At 34.8% G+C, this 20,088-nt stretch overlaps 1 protein-coding gene across 1 annotated transcript; it reads right to left on the reverse strand.

The window, feature by feature from the left end:
• Window positions 1-4,351: 4,351 nt before the first annotated feature.
• On the reverse strand, window positions 4,352-5,272 carry LOC137736450 (FCS-Like Zinc finger 15-like). The gene is made up of 2 exons (XM_068475716.1): window positions 4,875-5,272; window positions 4,352-4,619 (listed from the first exon to the last, which is right to left on the reverse strand). The coding sequence occupies exons 1-2, from the start codon at window positions 5,165-5,167 to the stop codon at window positions 4,454-4,456; spliced, it is 459 nt and encodes a 152-aa protein (XP_068331817.1). The 5' UTR covers window positions 5,168-5,272; the 3' UTR covers window positions 4,352-4,453.
• Window positions 5,273-20,088: the final 14,816 nt, after the last annotated feature.

The raw sequence follows: 20,088 nt of genomic DNA on the forward strand, positions 1-20,088 counted from the left end.
GAGAAAGGGTGATAGGTGTGTAGGAGGGGGAGGGGGAGGAGCGCCATAGGAGGGAGGTGGAGATGGAGGAAGAGAGGGCGAGAGTTGCAGAGAGGTGAGGGGGAAGCAAGGGTATCCGGGTCTGGGTTTGTGTTTGTTTGTTTGCTTTTTTTTTTTTTTTTTTTTTTAATTTTTAATAGGATAAATCATTATAATATAATGCATAATTTTTTTTTTGCTACGTGACATAAATTTGGCAGCCACGTAAGCATAAATGTGGCAGCCAAGTCAGCTCTTAATGGACCAATAGATGGAAAATGTAACGGATGTGTTATATTGAAATAAAATAGTACGTTAGGTATGAAAGTGAAATTTTTTGAAGATGTTGTATGAAGTTACAATAAACCTCAAACTTGAGGTGGTAAAAGGTAATTTACCCAAAAAAAAAAAACGTAAGGATTCTAAATTTGAATCTTTTGTAAGCTTTTATTTTATTTTACTTTTGATAGTTTTTGAAATTTGGCTTTCACTTTTTTATTTTCAAAATTTATTTTCATTTTGAAAATTGAAAGAAGTTATCAAATAAATATTTAATTTTTAAAGAGAAACTACGGTTGACATTTCAAAAATCTAATTGTACACTTCTCGTAAAAGTATTTTTCTTTATTTATATAAAAAGTTTGGAGTGTATAATTAGATGTTGTGTCAATAAGAGTAGTTCCCTTCAAATAAATCAAAACTAAAAGCGAATTGGTTAACAACGGCCCTTTAATGCAAAGTTATGAAAATGAGAACTCACATGTAATGTAACGATATAAATTTGAAACACTGTCATCTTGATATTTTCGTTGATTCTCTCCCGTGAAAAGTGATGGCTATGAAAATCTCAATGATCTTTAAGCTTATAAAAATGCAGTAGTTTCTGCAGAAAGCGAAGGTGAAGCGAAATGAACACGTAGTGGTGGCAAATCCTAATTATTCGAATTAATTAGTAAGGCCAATCTCTCATCCTTGTAGTGCTCTTTCTAGCTAGGGTTCCAATTGAGTTCCCACTTTCAAGACTGCATGGCCACATTTAAATTCCACTTCGAGGCCTTAACTAATTATTATTCTTTTAGGCTTTGAAATCAATGGCAATTCACAAAGAAAAAGTAGAGGAAATTTAAAAGAAATATTATCAATATTCATGCATACGTACCCATCATTTTTGGCAAATGATTGATTCGGACCAGAAAACCCTTTTCCTTTTCTGTGTCTTTTCTTTATGGAACTGTTTCCCAATGCCAATTTCAATTTGTATAGACGTGATGTTTCAACTTCCAATCATGCATGCATCTCACCTAAACACACCATATCGAATTACTCGACTAGTGCTTTGCAGAATGCAGAAATTTTTTATATATATGGTCAATCCTCTCTCTTATAATTTGCACACGAGTTCATTGTATGTTATGGGGGTTGCCTAGTAGGTATGTACCACATGCATTGTGATAAGTTAAACATAATTGGCCCAAACATACTCTCTTTTAGGACTTGATTTATATAATAACAATCACTTTCTTTCTGTATTGTATAAGAAAAGTTTCGTATAATCGATGTTTCCCTAATGTCATATTATCTACTATTACAATTCAAATTCATTATTTGCATTGTCGGTAGAAAGTTAGAGAGTACAAAATCTTCTCTAGTGTGACACCAATAAACGATAGCAATTAAAATTTCATTTTGAACTGTTAGAGAAAGTAGGCGAGTACAAAATCTTCCCTAACGTGACTTCAGTAAGATAACAATAAATATTGTTTTATGCACTATCAGTATAAAGTTAAATATAACCGACACGCACAAAGTATTTTCCTAATGCGAATTGATAAGCGACGACAATTTATTTTGAATTGTCAGTGGAAAGTCGGCAAGTACAAAAATCTTCCCTAATGTGACAAGATAAGATAACAATCAACTTTGATTACGCATATTGTCGGAGGAGAAAAGTTAAATATAAACGACACGCACAAAATCTTTCCCTAATGCGACACCAATAAACGACAATAATTAAATTTCCTTTTGCGAAAGTCAACGAGTACATAAAGTCTTTCCTAATGCGACAAAATAAGATAACAATTAACTCTGCTTAGGCATATTGTTGGAGGAGAAAAGTTAGACATAGATGACGCGCACAAAATCTTCTAATGCGACACTGATAAGCGACAATAATTAAATTTCATTTTGCATTGTCAGTGGAAAGTCGGCGACTACACAATGTTCCCTAATGCAACAAGATAAGATAGCATTTAAGTTTGCTTACACATATTGTCGAAAAAGGAAACTTAAATATAAACGACGCACACAAAATCTTTCTCTAATGTGACACTGATAAACGACAATAATTAAATTTCCCTAATATTACAAAATAATAAGAATCAACTTTACTTTTGCATGTTGTCAAAGGAAAGTTGAATACACAGACGCTTACAAAATCTTTCCTTAATATGACACTGATAAACGATAATAACTACCTTTCTACATAGTCAGAGAAAAGTTTCGTATAATAGGTGCATACAATTTTCCTAACAAAAACCATGAATGTCGACAACCAACTTTAGTTATGCTTTGTCTGAAGAAAGTTAAATATAACCAGCGCTTGCAAAATGTTTCTCTAATTCAAACACGGATAAAATGATAACAATCACCATTCTCTCTGCATTTCCATAACAAAGTTACATATATATACAATTATACATACGAAATATTTCCCTAATGCGAGATTGATTAGTAGTGACAGTTACCATTGCTTTGCAAACCAATCTGATATAACTGACATCCCTAGGTTTTCTTCCAACTTTATGAAAAATTTCTTCCTTGGTTTTCCCCAAAACCATGCTTTCCTTTTTGAGTACTAATAATCTCAGACCCCAAAACCATGTACCACCAAGAAGCCCAAGATCCCGAAACCAGGTACCAAAGAAAATAAGACCCCAAAAACCAACCACCCACTTCCTGTTATATAGGATATGTTTGGACACCACTATTTGCAAAGAACCAAAAAAAAAAAAGATTGCTCAAACTTGGCAAATCTTATTGGACCTACTTTCCTGTCCTGTCAATCCGACTGGCAACTGTGAAGAATGGAAACTCAGGTAATTAAAAAGGGAAATGGATCCTCTCCTCGTGAGCACAAGATTAGGATCCTCTTGACCAGCCTACGTAAGTAGTTAGATTTTAATTTAACAGCTGCAAACAAAGGGTTCCTCTAAAATTATAATAATTGTAGCCGTTGGATCAAAATCCAACTACTTAAGTGAGCCGGTCAGGAGAATCCTGAGCTTGTGCTTAGGAGAGGATCCAATTCCATTAAAAAGGGTAGTTAAGAATGGAAACTCTCACTAAATATTGTAGGGAGTTTCAACAAAATACTTCTGGTACTGTTCACTTTTAACGAGAAAACACATTTTTACCTTTTCTTGGTACTATTCACAACACCTTTATTTGTCATTTTTCATTAAAACTAAAGTTTTTTTTTTTAGATTTTTCGTTAGTTTTCTTAATATAGTATTTGATGTTTGCAATCAAATCAAGAGGGACTCAAGAGTTAAAAGATGCAGAAATGGAAGGACCTCATCAGTAAACAGGAAAAGAACAAGGGGTTTTAAGAAAATGTAGGGAAATCTCATGTTCCTTGGTGGCATGCAATGATCTTTTTTTCTTGTTGGGACCATGACAGATTTACATTGTTCTCCAAGTACTAATTCTGCGCACTGTTGTCTACCATTTATATACTATTGTTCATTCAGCGCGCAATTTAGACATTCCCTCTACAAATCCAATAAAAATGCGCAACATAGAACTAACACCATTACCCTATATACGCCCCACCGCCATTGCATTGCATCAAGCAAACGTGGCCATATATACAGAAAATATAAAACTCCGAAAATATATTATCTGTATATAACCACCCTGGAGTCTAGTGATTATGGACGAATTCTAAAAACGTATTTCACATGATACATCTGAATTCGTTTCGTATCGTTGATGAATCGTACGATGGTGATCAGGAAGAGACTGAAATATCTTTGTGCATTTTCTTAACCTTTAAAAAAATGAACTATCGCATCGAAACCACTAATTAGTTCACTTTTAACGAAAAAAAAAACATATACGTATAAAAAAATTCCAATAAATAAAATCATGAATGCCACTGTTAAGCATAAGAAGGAAATGCCATTAATGCCCTTCCAACTGTCACAAAATCCCACGACTGTCCTCCACCATGGTTTCCGTTCTAAATGTTTGACGTTTGAACAGGTTGGATTCTCCTGGCCCCGTAGCAGGAAGCAAGAAAAAACGACAAAGGACATCAAAGTCTTTTCGAAATTAACTAAGGGTAAAACTGGAAATACAACTCTAGGAACCAATTCATATCGGTTCCACACTGGTAAAACTCTCTCCCCCATCTCTCCCTCTCCTCTCTTCTATCTCAGTAGGCAAATCCACCCGCTCGGTTTCTGGTCCCTTTGCGCTGATCAGAGGAAGCTGAAGGAGAAGAAGAACAGTACTTCTGCTTCTCTTTGTGAACAATCTCTTCCTCGTCCATGAAAATCTGCCTGTACCTGCAGTCCACGCTGCAAAATCCCCTGTCCCCCCTGCATTTTCAAGAACCAAAAAAAAAAAAAAAAAAAAATCCAAATTAAAGATTGTAACTTTTTTTCCTCCAAAATCACCATGCAATGATGAAAATCAAAAAACAAAACCTGGGTTTTTCACAAAACAGCAAAATCAAAGGTGGGTTGGTAATAAAAGTGTGATCTTTCAATTTTTTTTTTGGTGGGTTTTGCGTGGAGAGAGAGAGAGAGAGAGAGAGAGAGAGAGAGAGAGAGAAAGAGGGAGAGAGAACTTACTTGTACATGTAGATGTCCTTGCCAGGCAAGAGTTTCTGCTTGCAGAGAAAGCATTGGTCAAGAAAAGTTGGTTGCCCAAAGGAGGAGGGTGAGACTGAGGAGTGAGAAGAAAAATGAAAACTTGTGTGGGTTATTTGTGAAGGGCTTGAAGGAGAAGGCAAAAAAGAAAAAGAAGAAGAAGAAGAAGGCTTGTTGATGACAATCATGGTGGCTTTGTTAATTACTTGTGGGACATTTTTGCTAACTCCACTCCCCTTTTGACCTCCTTCCAATACTATGCTAAGTCCCACCATATCTATCTATCTCATTGAACTCCTTAATTACTCTCTCTAAAATTTTCTATGGGAGGTTCCTATCTCTCTCTAAAAATTTCAGTGTGAGGAGGAGAAGGGAGGAGGAGGGAGGAGAAGCCTTTTGCTCTCTCTGGTTGATAGGAAAAATTGAAGAAAAATAAATAGAGAAGAGAAGAAGGGAGAGGAGGATGGTACGGGTGGGTTTGGTGGGACCCCTAACAGCTATGGAGCAGTAACAAGGACGATTAACGAAGCCATCGATTTGACTCCTTGTGCTGGTAAACTGCCACGGACCCCGCTCTTTAGTTTACCATTTTCTTTTGCTTTTTAGGGGTTTTTGTATTGAGTAATGTTTTCGTACTATATTTTTCACATCATATCAATATCACATTTTGAATAAATAAAGCCTATCAATACACGTGAATTTTTTCTTTTTTAACAAACGATATTATCTATATTAAGAAAATAGAAGAGTGGGCTAAGCCTTATGATGAATTAACAATAATGTGGTTTAAATTCATTTTTAGCGAGAACCGAACCTAGGACCATCTCTAACTGAAAGATTCAGAGGGTTGAAAATAGCTCGAAAATCATCTTCAACCGAGAACTAGACCAAAAGGCTCGTGGGCCACAAAGGACAAAAAATAGCCAAACGGCCAACTGACTGGCCATCTTCAGCCCGTTGGCTAGCCCACTTTTTTTTTTTTTTTGATGTTTTTTTTTTAATTTCTAATTTTTCCTACATTATTTCTCACATATTTTTCATCATTTCATATTATCTTACCTCATTTTATTTCAATTCTTCATATTCCATACAATAGCCCTTTGACTCTCGGTTGGAGGTTGGAGATGTTTGGCCTATGGTCCTCTGGCCCCTCGGTTAGAGATGGTAAAAAATATGGCTCTACATTGTTTATTAAAATATTAATTTCTTGGGAGGCTAGAGGGTTAAAACAAGCCATTTGGCCCTCCTTTGGTTGGAGATGGTCTAAGATCTCTCACTTTTCAGACAATAAAAAAGAACATCTCACTTACAAATGACTAAGAATATTACTAAACCGTGCCCTCTTGTTTCTAAGTAGCCTCTTATTCTATTAGATTGTGGTACAAATATGGTATGTAAAGAGTAATGCTAGCTAAATCAACTTTTTAAACCACATTTGTAAATTATATAATGTGTCAAATAAGCACATTAATCAACACTTAATAATTCAATTATCAACAATCACGTTATATAGTGTACAAATTTTGATTTCATAATTTAGTCCTCTAACATTACTAGTATAGAAAGGATAATGTGATAAAAGTAACATTTATTTTTATTTTTTATTTATTTACTTTCTGGTTGTGTTTACGTTTAAATTAAGATTGCTTGTATAACTGGTCTCACATAATTAGGGTCTGATGAGTGAAAAAAGATAAGAATAATACCCTAGTCGCTGTTGCAGTCGAAGTCGCAGTCGCAGTGGAAGAACTACTCTCTCTCTCGCACAAAAGCCAGAAAAATGGGTCATGTGATTAGTTCCTCTTCTGCGGAGGGTTGCATGGGTCGTGTGATTTATACATGACGGCCGACAGAAAGGCATGCTTTGGTTTTGTCTACATGCTAAATTGCCAAAACTAACCAACAAACCCTTGAGTTTATGTACACATCACACGCCTTCTAATTTCTAATATATTTTACTACTTGTTTTCGGTTGCATGGCCGTTTTCTTTTGTGATTTTTCTAATATATAATAATTACACTAAAGGGTGGATCTTCAAACTAAGTCACACAATTGATTATATAGTTGAGTATCAAATTTGTTTCAAATGAGTGGGACATTAGACTTTTCACTTATAAATTAAGAGGAATACCAATAAATTATAGTATTAAGTAGCTCTTTGTGATTTTAACGAGTTATTTTTGTTTTGTGTTACACTCTATATATTACACATGTACAAATCCTTAAATGTATGTGAGAGACCTTGATTCAAGGGCAAATCCATTTTGGGGCAGGGACGGTCAGCTAAATTTATTGGAAAATCGGAAAATTAGGAATGTATTGGGGATTGGTAGATTTTGGGATTTTATTTTATTTTCTACATTTAAGAGGAAGTTATAAGAAGGTTTCATTGTCCTTGTAGATTTATGTTTATTTGTCTAGTTAAGATTTGATTTTAATTCTTATTTTGGGTTATTCTTATATTTTTTGCTCTATAAATACCTCCTTATGAAGAAGAATAAAAAGTATTCAAGTTATGTAGAATTGAATAATACTTTGTTTAACTTGAGATCAGAACCGAATTTGATTCTTGGTTGAACCTTATTGTGCTCGCTTCTTTGTTGGTGTGTGAAGCTAAATATCTTCGCACACCCACTTGCCATGAACTTGCTGATATAGATGCTTCCACTGCTTTGTTCCTACCTCCACATCCCCATACACATGTTGATAATTATTGTGGGACCATGATTTTCCAGGGTCAGAGTAAGGCAGATTGGAATATGATTACCTCATAAGTATGGTCATGGACTCAAAAGCTTCCACATCAGAACTGCTCAGACAGATCATCATTGCCACCATCATCTTGTTTCACAACAAGTAGGCGAAGTCTGACGACTTCACTGAGTCTGAGATTGACCATGCTTGTTTTGCAACATACAGAAACCTAATCCAGTATGGAATTAGCCATGTTTCCTATATTCTTGAAGTTTCTACAATATATGGATTGGCATGCACCGCAAGTAATCCAAATCCTAAAAGGATGCAATATCTATTCCTAGATATTATGTAGAGTCATCGTTGTTTAATACGAATTTCATATCCTAAAAGGTCTCTATGTTGATTGGTGCAAATACACAATTCTAAGGTTCATCTCTGATAATGCAATTATTGCACACTTATTCTTTTGCCTACCCCTGAAGTCTTATAATATTACTTACTAACTTGACCGTCGAGAGCCTTTGGCTGGAACCTCTCTCCCCTGCGGTCATTGGTTGTTTATATTTGTTTACTGTTTTACACGTTATTGAGTTTGTGCACTTACCCACATACAATACGCCTGATGTTGATGTTGTGAAGCTAAAGATGATGCTCTGCTGCTTTGCCCTTCCCTACTTCTGCTTTTGCTCTATATCCTAAATCATTAGGGTTTTGTGTGGTCTTTGCCTTGTTTTGCCCCTGAATTTGCCCTTACCTTTGTCTTGCTTTGCCTTCTCTTGCCTCACCTTGCCTTGCTTTGCCTTAATTGGTCTTTGTCTTGCCTTGCGTTAATTGGTTTTTTGCCTTGCCTTGCCTTAATTTGTTTCCTTTGCCCTAATCTTAATAGTGTTGTTACTACTATGACTGTTCGAGTGCTTGACTACTCAAGACGGCTGCCTATAATCTCCGTGTTTGAAGTTAGTGACGTTGTTGTCTACATGCTATTGTTGACGTTGGTTTTCTCTTGGAAAACTCATGATTATCACCATGAGTTAGAGGGAGAGTGTTGGAGAGTCGGAAAATAGGAATGTATTTGGGAATCTAAGATTGTTAAATTTTGGGATTGCTTTTAATTTCCTACCTTTAGGAGAAAGTAATATGTAGGTTTCCTTGTCCTTATAGATTTATGTTTTAATATGTAGGTTTCCATGTCCCTATAGATTTATGCTTAATTGTCTAGTTAGGAGTTTATTTTAATTCCTATTTGTAATACTTTGTTTAACTAAATTACCCTTTAAAGTTATGAGATGCTTCTGAAAGTTGCCTTCCAACTGTTCGATGAATTGCCTCTATGGCACTGGGCAGGGAAGTTACTAGCCTTATGTCTTTGGATGAGCTATTATGAGCATCTGTAGACTCACTTAGCATATGTTGGCATTTGTCAGCATGTTTGCTCAAAAATTGTTGGCAAGAGTCAGAAAGATTTTCCTAAGATATAATGACTTATTTGCATATATGGTAGACTATGATATGCATACAAGGAAGAATTGGCCTAGGTGATGGAGTGTCGCAGGAATTTTGGCCAAATCTTGGATGAAAATCGAGTAAAGGCTAGGCAATTACCTAGTCACTATCTAAGCGGGCTAGGCGACCTAAGTGGTGGTAGACAGAGACTCTTCTTCATTATCTTTACCCTAGGAAAGTTAGGGGTTTTTAAGTGGGAATATTTCCAATAAAAAAATGTAGGAATGCTCTATTTTAAATCAGAAAATAAGGCCCAATAATTTATAAGAGAAAATAAGGCCCCAACAAGAACGTAGGAACCTAAAATATATTACCAAATCAATAGAAAAAGCCTTAAAATATTACACAAATACTCATATTTTATAATATATAATAAATTTATTAAAGTAAAAAAAAAAAATTCGCCTAGGCCCTTAGGCGAGAGGCGCTTTCCCACTGCCTGACTACCGATTAGTGATTTTTAGAACATTGCATGTAAGTGACCCACAATTTTTTTTCTTTCTATTAGTACTACAATTGAAAGATATTTATCTTCAAATGTAAGTAGGAGATCTTAAGTTTGAATCACATAGATGACAATGACATACTATATCTATGTTTAGTTCGATGCTTAGTTAGCAGTTGGTCCATTATGCAGCGCCTAGCTTTGTTCCTCCTCCCCTTAATGTAGAATACCGTTGTACAAAAAAAAGTAGGAGATCTTAAGTTTGATTTACATAGTTAGCGAGTCGATAATAAATTATTGTTGACTCATTGTGAGACTCAACTCTCATTCCCAATAATGTTGTATTAGTAAGGAAAAAGAATATCTCCTTGTCATTTATCTTCTCTCTATATCGGATGGCTTTCTGTAATTCAGAAAGATTGTAAATTATAATTTAATCCAAAATTATGTCCAAAGAGATTATCGTATTAAATATTCAAAGTGTGTAGATGAAGATGATTGGACATTTGAAAGTTCTATCTCAACCTAGCTACCACATGGATTTTAATTTTTTTTCTTTTTTCTTGACCGATGGAAGGAACAATGTCTAACCCAATCCGAAACCACTAATAGATAGGGTGGGCTTGACTCAAGTGCTTTCCCTAATGGTCTTATAATTATATATACTATTACCATCTAAATGCTTTCTAATCCATATCTTAAAAATAATATAAAAGAATGACATTTTCAATGCTTTTGTTTTATGTATAGTCGAATATATCTTCTTTCTAACATAATTATTTATAATATATAAACTTAACCAACAGAGAGAGATGAGTTTTGAATTAGGGACTTGATCTTTCTACTATTTGAAAGAGATAAAATATTAGATCATAATAGTTTGATTGTATATGCAAACACAATGACATCTGTTGATCAAGCATAATGATTCTATAAATTATATAAAAATGCAAATCATATCTTTAAAACAGATATGACATTGTATATAAAAACACCAATTTTGATGCTTCCTAATCCATGCATATCGTAAAGAATGGCTTTCGATGCTTTTGTATTATGTATTGTCAGTAGAACTTTCATCAACATCTTTATAAGTTTTAAATTTGAGACATCTTAAAGTATTTAGAAGATAAATATCACTAGATCAACAGCTAGCTAGCTGTATAGACGAATATTCACAAGCACCGTAACTCCCGCTCATCAAGCATAATTATCTAGGTCGATATTTATGGTGAGTTATTATAGACGAGTGACGATAGCAATACTGCCAATAAATCTTGGCAAGACAATTTAGATAATTTCCATCAGTGCAGAAGGTTTTGAATGAACTATACATCATCCCCACCCGAACAAAAAAAAAAAAAAAAAACAGAAAAAAAAAGGAAAAAAAAAAAGAGGGCCAGTACTCCTGGAGCGGCTGCAATTCTCCATTAATTTGTGTTGATCTGCTTTGCATTCCATATCCATTTTGTTATAAACAAACTGCAAAGGTCGAGTTTGATAGCGACCTTCCCTATTCATTGTTTCCTATCCTCATTTCCTTTTTGTATGTATCCGTTTATACTTTGAGCTACTAATTATTTATTGCATTTGTACTCCATTCTCAATAGTACTTTCACAGTTTAACAATGAATAATTATTTTTACGATGTATGTATTCTGTACTAGCCAAGGGAGACACACGTTGCTTTTATTGGAGGGTTAATGGACTCTACTCCCACATTCGAGAAGGACTTTATATATGTAACAGAATATTTAGAGTTCTAAAGTCCTGCGAATAGGCTTTCCATGATACCATACATGAAAGGACATCATTGGCTTGAAAAGCATAAGATTGCTTGATTAATTTGAGATATCACCATAATAACATTCCCGTTATATAAAAGTCGCATTCTCACTCATTCCTTTCAACACTTAATCGCATGCAGCCATATATAGTTGCTTAGGCATATCAAGATATTAATTCATTTGTTGCTAGGTAAGAACTAAGAAGTATGTACAAGAAAAATATAACACATTTCTGACTTCTTAATTAGTTGCTTTCAACTTATCTGATATAAAATAAGATTGGAAAACAATTTAGTTATCATCGGGAAAAAGTGCAGAACAAACATGTTCGATTTGATGGTATCTTAAGAAAAGTTGGGTTGACTAAATTGCATGTTAATATTTTTAATAATTTTTTTTTCACATATAAGCTCATCAGCCTGACGATATATCAATCCCAGCAAAATTATACAGCTAATTAATGTTACTATCACATTATTAGAAGATAAGATTAATTAGCAAGACCCACATCTATAAAATACACACACTCACACACACACACACACACACACACACACACACACACACATAAATATATATATATATGTTATATCACAAGCATGTTTGCATGCCCTAACTCCCATGCGAATAGGCTTTCCATGATACCAATACCATACATGTTTTGATTGATGAATGAATAATTAGACTGCTCATGGTTTTTGTTAAGATTAATAAAATCCACTATGCATCTCTCTACTTTCGATTTAGTATCATTTTGGTCCCCATCATTTAAACATTGACACTTTTACTCCTCTTTTGAATTACTCATGCTGATATTTTGGTCCCCATTATTGTCAAGTTATTTTTTTGTACTTTTCCCACGTTTAGTTGACCCATCTTTTGCCTTGCATCGAACCATATAAATAACGAATGGATTAAAAAAATGTTATATAGACAACAACTAAAAATTCTCTTGAATAAAAATCTAGATGTAGATGAATATAAACAGTGACTTATGTAACATTAGTGTGGGATTCATATAAGCATAAAGTATGTCATCAAGGGATGGGATAGTAATTAATAATTTGATAGTTCAACCCATGAAATGACTAATAATTTAACTATATCTAACCCATTCAGTTTTGAGATTTTCAAAACAGATCATGAGGTTTTAGTTTTCTCACATTTCACCTTGATGTTCTAAAATTGTATTCACGCTTTAAATGTGTAATCATTGATTTAATTTAAGAGTTTATTTTTGTTAATATAGTGCAAATAGGGCTTACAATTTAGCCCATATAAGGATCTCAAGCACACCATGTTCATAGTTTAATGAATTATCGTACAATTAAGCAAATTAAAGGCACAAATTGATAGAATTTCATTACCTTAGGGTGTAATATAAAAAAAATTGATACTTTGTGGACTATTTTGAAAATTAACCCAAATATGTAGGGTGTAAAATGTAATTACAAGTTTAAAATACAATAATAACTAAAAATAAACTTCTATCTTCTACATAAACACACTCATAGATCCCCAACCATGTAATGCTATTCTTCAAATAATAATTGGATTTGGATTGAGGGTTAACTGATTACTTAAAGCTAATGAATATGAAGTACTTATTGCAGTAAAAAGACTAGTTAAAGTTAAACCAGCTGGATCGTCTTGAAGCAAGAGAAAAAAGATTATATGTTCAGTTCCAAAATGGTAGGGGAAGGTTGCTTTAAGCTTTTGCAGTAAATAAGCCTCGAAGAGATAAACAAACAGGTGTTTTGATGTTGGCCAGTTTTTTCCTTGTGAATGCAAACCTAGCGAGTAGAACTTATATGGAACGAGTCTGTTGTCATGTGTTGTTCGGGTGTATGAAAATTGCTCTGCTAGCTGACTTTGAGCCTGAGCTTGAGTCTTCCATCCACAAAAACACACACAAAGCAGATGGATGGAATTGTTGAAAAAGATAGAGATAGAGAAGATGATATCATGCACGTTCGTATGCATAGTTAAAGCAAGCTAGCTCTAAAGAGAGAGAGAGAGTTCTAGAGAGATGGAGAGAAGGTTAAAGTGTGCATCGCGGCACTAACTAGGTCTAGCTCAAAGCTACAGAGAGGACTGCTTTTTCCAGGTGTTGGTACTGCGAGGATGATGACGTGGAACCTTTGTAGGGGTTTGCTTCACTGTATGGTCATTACGTCCTCATGACTCCCTCACTCTCGGCTCTATCTCTCCAGAGTCAAGAGAGTCCTTCGCTACAAAACAAAACAAAATACAAACTACAAAGGGTCGTCCAAGATTCTTTATATAATAAAGCCGGCGCCACAGTGGGACAGGTGGCTCTGAGTGATCTGCAAATTTGCCATCTCTCATTCATGCCACCTAATACTCCACTACCGATCTGCTGGTGAATTTACTTCACTTGTTCATGTGTTAATCCACTAGGACTACTAACTTAACCAGGTTAGCTAATCATCATTAACGGTATTGTTAAGCTACAATACGATATTCGAGCTTCTATGTTTCAGCTTTTTTCCATCCAGTTTAAACGTGATTCAATTACTTGGATGTTGTCTCCCAATAGAAGCTCTACTCTGCCTCACCCGCTTGGAATGCTATTAGGGAGTTCCATTCGAAGGTCCTATGGGCTAGTCTCTTGTGGTCTGGTAATGGTCTTTAACCTTCATGCCTCGCCTATTTGCTCTCTTTGCTTGACTGATAATGAATCTCACAATCACTTGTTCTTTGAGTGTCAGTATTTGGTCTCATGTGCTAAGTGTGGTTGTGATTGTCCTCCTTTAGATTGACATGAGTTTATCAGTTGGGCTGCTAATAATTGAATGAGTAAGTCGTTGGATGTTACCATTAAGAAGTTGTGCCTCCAAGCTACTATCTATACCATTTGGAAAGCACGGAATAACATAAATTCAGAAACGAACACCTCCATTCCGTTGCTATCTTTAAAGCCATTGTGAACTCTATTTGCTTGCGGTTATGTTCTTTGCAGATTTTGATGTCTATTGCAAATGTGCCTATTTTTCATTAATGGAGAATTCCTATGTAGTTTCTCCCTTTGATGCTGGTTGTTAGGTTGGATTGTTGATGTTTTTTTTCCTTCAGCTTTTTGTTTTTTTTTCCTTTTGTTTTTAGCTTGGCCTTTGTTGCCATTGTTGTTTTGTAGTTTGTTGCTTCTTTTGGTTCTCTTTTAATATAATCATTCATTTATAAAAAATAAAAAAATAAAAAAATCATCTAACATTTCCCTTTGTATTTAGACGCAAGGATGATAACTTTTAGCTTGAAATGGTATGTAATACAATTCCTACGACGTAACAAACTTAGGTGTGGCTAATCAAATTGACAATAATTGAATCACAGTTTAAATCCTACGACGTAACAGAAACACAACAAATCAAAAGGAAATTAGAGAACACAAAAAAGTTCATGAGGGAAAAGCTCTTTAACAAATGAAGAGAAAAACTTCAAAGCATACAACTCGGTAATCACCATCGACTAAGGAAAAAGAACTTATACAAGACTCAACAATGCAAGCACTTACTGTTTAGGTTAATATTTAACTTTGGACTTGAAGAAAGAAAGCCCAAAAGAGCTCAATAAAGGAGATTTTGCCTGAGACCCAAAGTCAAGCCCAGATACCCACCTCGAGACAATATGACGGCTCCCCATTTAATGCAAAGGCTAGGTACGTACTTACAAAAGAATGACAGCCAATGGAAATCCACCTACTCTCGGCCCAAAAGTACTTTCTAAATGGCAGAACATGTAAAAATGCTGATGACTCATTACCCTTCAGTTGCTTTCGGGCAAGAGCAGAAACTGTACAGTCGGGTTAATTCGTCTATAAAAGAGGAAGAGGCCCCAGAGACAAGGACACTAAACCAATCAAACAAACAAACATACAACTTGCCTCTCAATCAAGCAAATACCCAGAAAGCTGTGCTTTGTCCAGATTATCTACCTTTTCAGCCTTAGACTCCCCTTAGAAAGACATCTTTTGTCTAGTGTAAAAACTCTGCTACATTTTCTAGATGCTGTAGTATCGATTCTCTTGTGTGAACTTGTTCACCACTCATCCTGCTTTAATACTCAACCCCTGTAACTACAAAGAGAAAAGACCACAAGACGTTTAAACCTTGCCCGACCCTTTTTGTTTTGTTTTTAAGTTAATAGATCTGGTGTTATGATGTATTCCCCAGTATATATTCAAATCATTTCCAGTCTTTTGATGAAACAAAGTTCTATCAGTTCTCAGATCTGGTTCACTTAGTGGTTTTACTGTCATAAGAAGACTAAATGTGAATTAAACTGATGACTTGATCAGATCTGGACCTCCACCCTTTAAGCATACAAGATAAACCAACTAAAAGTCCTTGATTTCAAGGCATAGAAAATAACTTAATGTAGACTTAACTCATCTACGACAATCCTTTGATAACAAGAAGTTAGAATAACTTGGGTGCAAGTAATTGGCTTAAACATACTTGTTCTACATTTGTCATACTGAGATGGCAGTGGCACGCCGAAGCACTTAGTTAGCTTTGATTTTGAACCTCAAAGCCTACACCTTAGGCCCTATGAAGGCACCTTTTAGAACTAACTTTGTCCTCCTCTTGCAGCATCTCAACAAGCAGGAGCCCGACAACCAACCAAGGTGCCAACTCCTTGGGGAGTTGTGTGCTCGAGCCAGGGACCCCTCCTAGTGAGATTTCCTGCCTGAACATTTACTACATTTGAAGTCATCTCTTATACTTTAGTTCTTGTAGCACGCCGCCCTTACTTTGGCTTCTCTTGGATAAACACTGATGAATGCATATGATCTTCCTCACAAGCAAAGTATGCACACAACTTTGTTTCACACAAATGGATGATATGATGATTGCTAGATTTCTAAAGTCTCACAAAGACTGTTCTCAAAATCTAACCTATAAGAAAACATATTTTTACTCTTAACATGCATCTCACATATTCTTAAAATATGTAAAAGTTTTTTATTTTTTTTATTTTTTTATTTTTATAAAGAAACCTCGACGGTAGGGAAATTTTATTGAATCAAAAAAGAAAATTACACCTAGTCAGGGAGGGGCATAAAACCTTACCCTCATTATACAAAGCAATTGAAAAAAAAGAAGAGGAAAATACAAGAAAAGAGGGAGGGAGACATAAAATCTAACCTCTCTAAAGCAAATCCTAAAATGTATAAACCTGCAAAAACGTTGAAAACACCAAAAACGAACTGTTACCAAGAAAAAGAAAAGCACACATTATGAAAGTGGGATTAACCTAAAAGTTGTGATGCATGCTAATCTGAAAAATGGAAACGAGGTAAGCCAACGATATTCGAATGCAAATAAGTAAGAATTGTCGACAGAGGCGAGTCATGCCAGACCAAGTTTGAGGAAGATAAGCCCATACTAGCAAAACTATCAGTAACCACATTTTCTTCCTGATAAATGTGAGAGCAACAAAAATCCATCCCTCGGATTCGAGACAAACAAGTGAACAATTGGGCATGAAGAACCCAAGGAGGAGCAAAATCATCATAAGTAACAAAGACAAGCAAGAACACTAAAAGAATCATTAACTAAAGTATATGCCAACCCCACTGATAAGAAAATTCGACACCAATAATATTTTTTTATAGCTCCGTATACGAAGAATTCTGATGACCAATACCTTGACAAAATCCTCCAAGAAATTGACCATGTCAATCCCTAAAAACTCCCGCACAAGCAGCATTACCATGATTTTCTTTAGACAAGCCATCCATGTTAAGCTTAAGCCAAGGAAACCCAAGTAGAGACCAAAGCACGGGATGTATACAAGGTGCCTTACGAAGGATAGGTTGAATACACATATAACAAATTACATACGTATCCAAACTTTGAGATCCAGGAATAAACGTCCCAACATAACAATCCTATATTTAATGGACATGCATAAGTGATGTAAAGAAATTGTTTGGTTCCCAAAAATAGACTTATTATGTGCTTCCATAAGAGAAATGGTAAAAAAGCCCAGAAAAATTCAAAGATTATGTAATTGACGAGAAAAAAGCTTACACAAACACGTCCCAAAACATGTTAGTGAATCATAAAAGGGTCTAGAAGTACCAAATTGACAAGCCAACCATGACCAAAGTTGCTTTGATACCGGGCACCACAATACAGACTTAGTTATTTAAAGGGAAATTGAAGCCTAAGAAGTAGGACAACAATAAAAGATAATTTGATAATTTGTTTTGGGTAGTATTATTCACACACTTAAATTTACTTCTAACACACTTCTCTCAATTTTCAGATTTCGGATAGAATTAATTTAACGTGATCAATGACTAAAAATTAACAAAGGTATGTGGACGGTAAAATGGGTGTGTGAATATCACTATCATTTGTTTTTCTCTCGAATAACTCAAATATACTTTCCTATAAAAACTAAACAGATTTAATCTCACACTCCAAATAAACTCAACACATAAACACGACTTCCTAAATGAATGCATATGATTTTTACCCTAAGAAGTCCACGAAATGAGCTTAAATGATGTTGCCGTGCAAACCAAGTCTTCTGCACTTAGACCTAAAACTTTGGACTAATGAAGTTGAAGACTAAATGTTACAACACGTTTTATACAGTGTCTAGGAAAGTATAGCCAACTAAAGACTTGTGCTTTGATTAAATAAATAAGGTGTGCATGAAGAGAAATGAGGTGTGCAAAAATCATTTCCCTTATTCTTCAACCTTGTTTTGAAATAATTTCTACTCATAAGCACTTCTAGTAACATCAATTCTATTGGAAGCACTACGAAATTTAATAAAAATACAATTCTTCTTGAAAAAGAACTTGAACACATAAACATTTTAAAATTATTTTGCCAAACATGATTGTAATCACAATTTTTTTTGAGGTTTTGGTGAAAACACTTTATTTGTTTGGGAACAAGTTTTCAGTCAAGCACATTTCTTGTTTTAATTTCTTCTAATTTATAAATATAACATTGTGCATCTCTTATATATCCCTAATTTTTGCCCAAATTCTTGGGCTAGAAGAAGTTATTTTATCGATAGTGGAATAAATCCCGAATTCGAATCTTCATTCTCTTGATAAAAAATTATTTATTCTATTAAATCTTAGGTTATTCTTGGAATCCCCAACATAAACAAAGTTGATAGGATTGACATTTTTCTGAATCAAATAAATAAATAAAAAAAAAAGAATATTTTGAACATTGTCATTATGATAATAATTTTTTGAAAACAAACTCGATGAAGTTAATATAGGTTCAAAATTTTCCAGTTATATACTGTGGACTCATGCTAGGGTTTGCATCTTTCTTTTCTTAATTATTCCAACACCTTCAGGAAGGACAGCATTTGATTACATTCCTAGCTACCTCCACCGTCAAGTGTCAAGTTTACCTTTATGTGGTTTTCAATGGTTGTTTCAATGAACCATTATGATGGCCCGCATAATAGAAAGCAAAACCCTAAAGCAGCTTCTTCATTTTAATCATGGGTAAATTATATTTTACCACCTCAGGTTTGAGATCTATTGCAACCTCATTCAATATCTTTAAAACATTTATTTTTTATACCTCAAGTACTATATTATTTCAAAATAATACATCCGTTACATTTTCCATCCATTGATCCGTTAAGAGTTGACGTGACTGCCACATTTGTGCCATGTGGTTGCCAAATTTGTATCATGTGTTAAAAAAATGATTTTTTTATTCATTTAAAATATTATAATAATTTACACTATTATAAAAAATAAAAATAAAAAGGTAAATTACACTTTACCACATTAGGTTTGAGGTTTATTGCAACCTCATACAACATCTTTAAAACATTTCACTTTCACATTTGTGCCATGTGGTTGCCAAATTTGTATCACGTGTTAAAAAATAATTTTTTATTCATTTAAAATATTATAATAATTTACACTATTATAAAAAAAGGGTAAAGTACAAAAAACTACCTCAACTATTGGTGTCACGACACTTTCATACCTCATCTTTTAAAATTGAAAATGTCATACCTCATCTTACGAATTTGTGCCAATGTCAGACATCCGTCAGTTTTTCTGTTACTTTTTCTGTTAAATGCAGACGTGGCCAGAGACAGAACCCATTTTTTAAATTAAAAAATTAATTAAATATTTAAAATTTATAAAAAAACAAAAAAACCAAAAAAAACCCATAAACCCGTGTCCCCCTCCCCAAAAGCCCAGATCCCCTTATTTGAGTTCTCTCCCACCAAACCCTCTCTCTCCTCTCTCTCCTCTTTTTCTCTCTCTATTCTCTCTCCCTGCAACTTGCATCCCTAAAATCCCAAAACCCCGAAATCATTCCCACCCGTCCTCCTCAACCTTCCTCTCCGATCCGCTGACGACAACCCTACCTCTATCGTTGACTCTAGCGATGACAGCCACGACCCCTGATCGCCCCCAAACCCTAACTCTTGCCACAACCTCCACAACAACATTCCCTTCTCCTCCTCGCCCTCAGAGTTTGCCCCTCCAACGATTTGCGAGAGAAAAACAAAACAACAACAACAACAATCCTAATAGAAAAACTCTCTGTTTTTCCCAGAAAATTTTGAGATTTTTAGAGAAAATTAGAGGAGGCGTGAGAAACAGAGAGAGAGAGTTGTGATTTGAGAGTGGCTCTCTTTGGTCTGAGTTTCCGATAAATGGTGTATATAGGCAGGGCGAATGAGGAGGAAATAGTGGAGATGAAGTCCATAGCGATGGGTTCTGAGAGGGCG

The sequence above is a fragment of the Pyrus communis genome, chromosome 6 (genome assembly GCF_963583255.1).
Source record: "Pyrus communis chromosome 6, drPyrComm1.1, whole genome shotgun sequence".
Classification (NCBI taxonomy): Eukaryota; Viridiplantae; Streptophyta; class Magnoliopsida; order Rosales; family Rosaceae; genus Pyrus; species Pyrus communis.

What these genes read in the sequence shown, in the direction of transcription:
- LOC137736450 (XM_068475716.1), bottom strand. Translation starts at nt 5,167, where the DNA reads ATGGTGGGACTTAGCATAGTATTGGAAGGAGGTCAAAAGGGGAGTGGA. An exon ending in AAGGACATCTACATGTACAA is followed by an intron (nt 4,620 to 4,874) that starts GTAAGTTCTCTC and finishes TTGAAAATGCAG; the next exon opens with GGGGGACAGGGGATTTTGCA.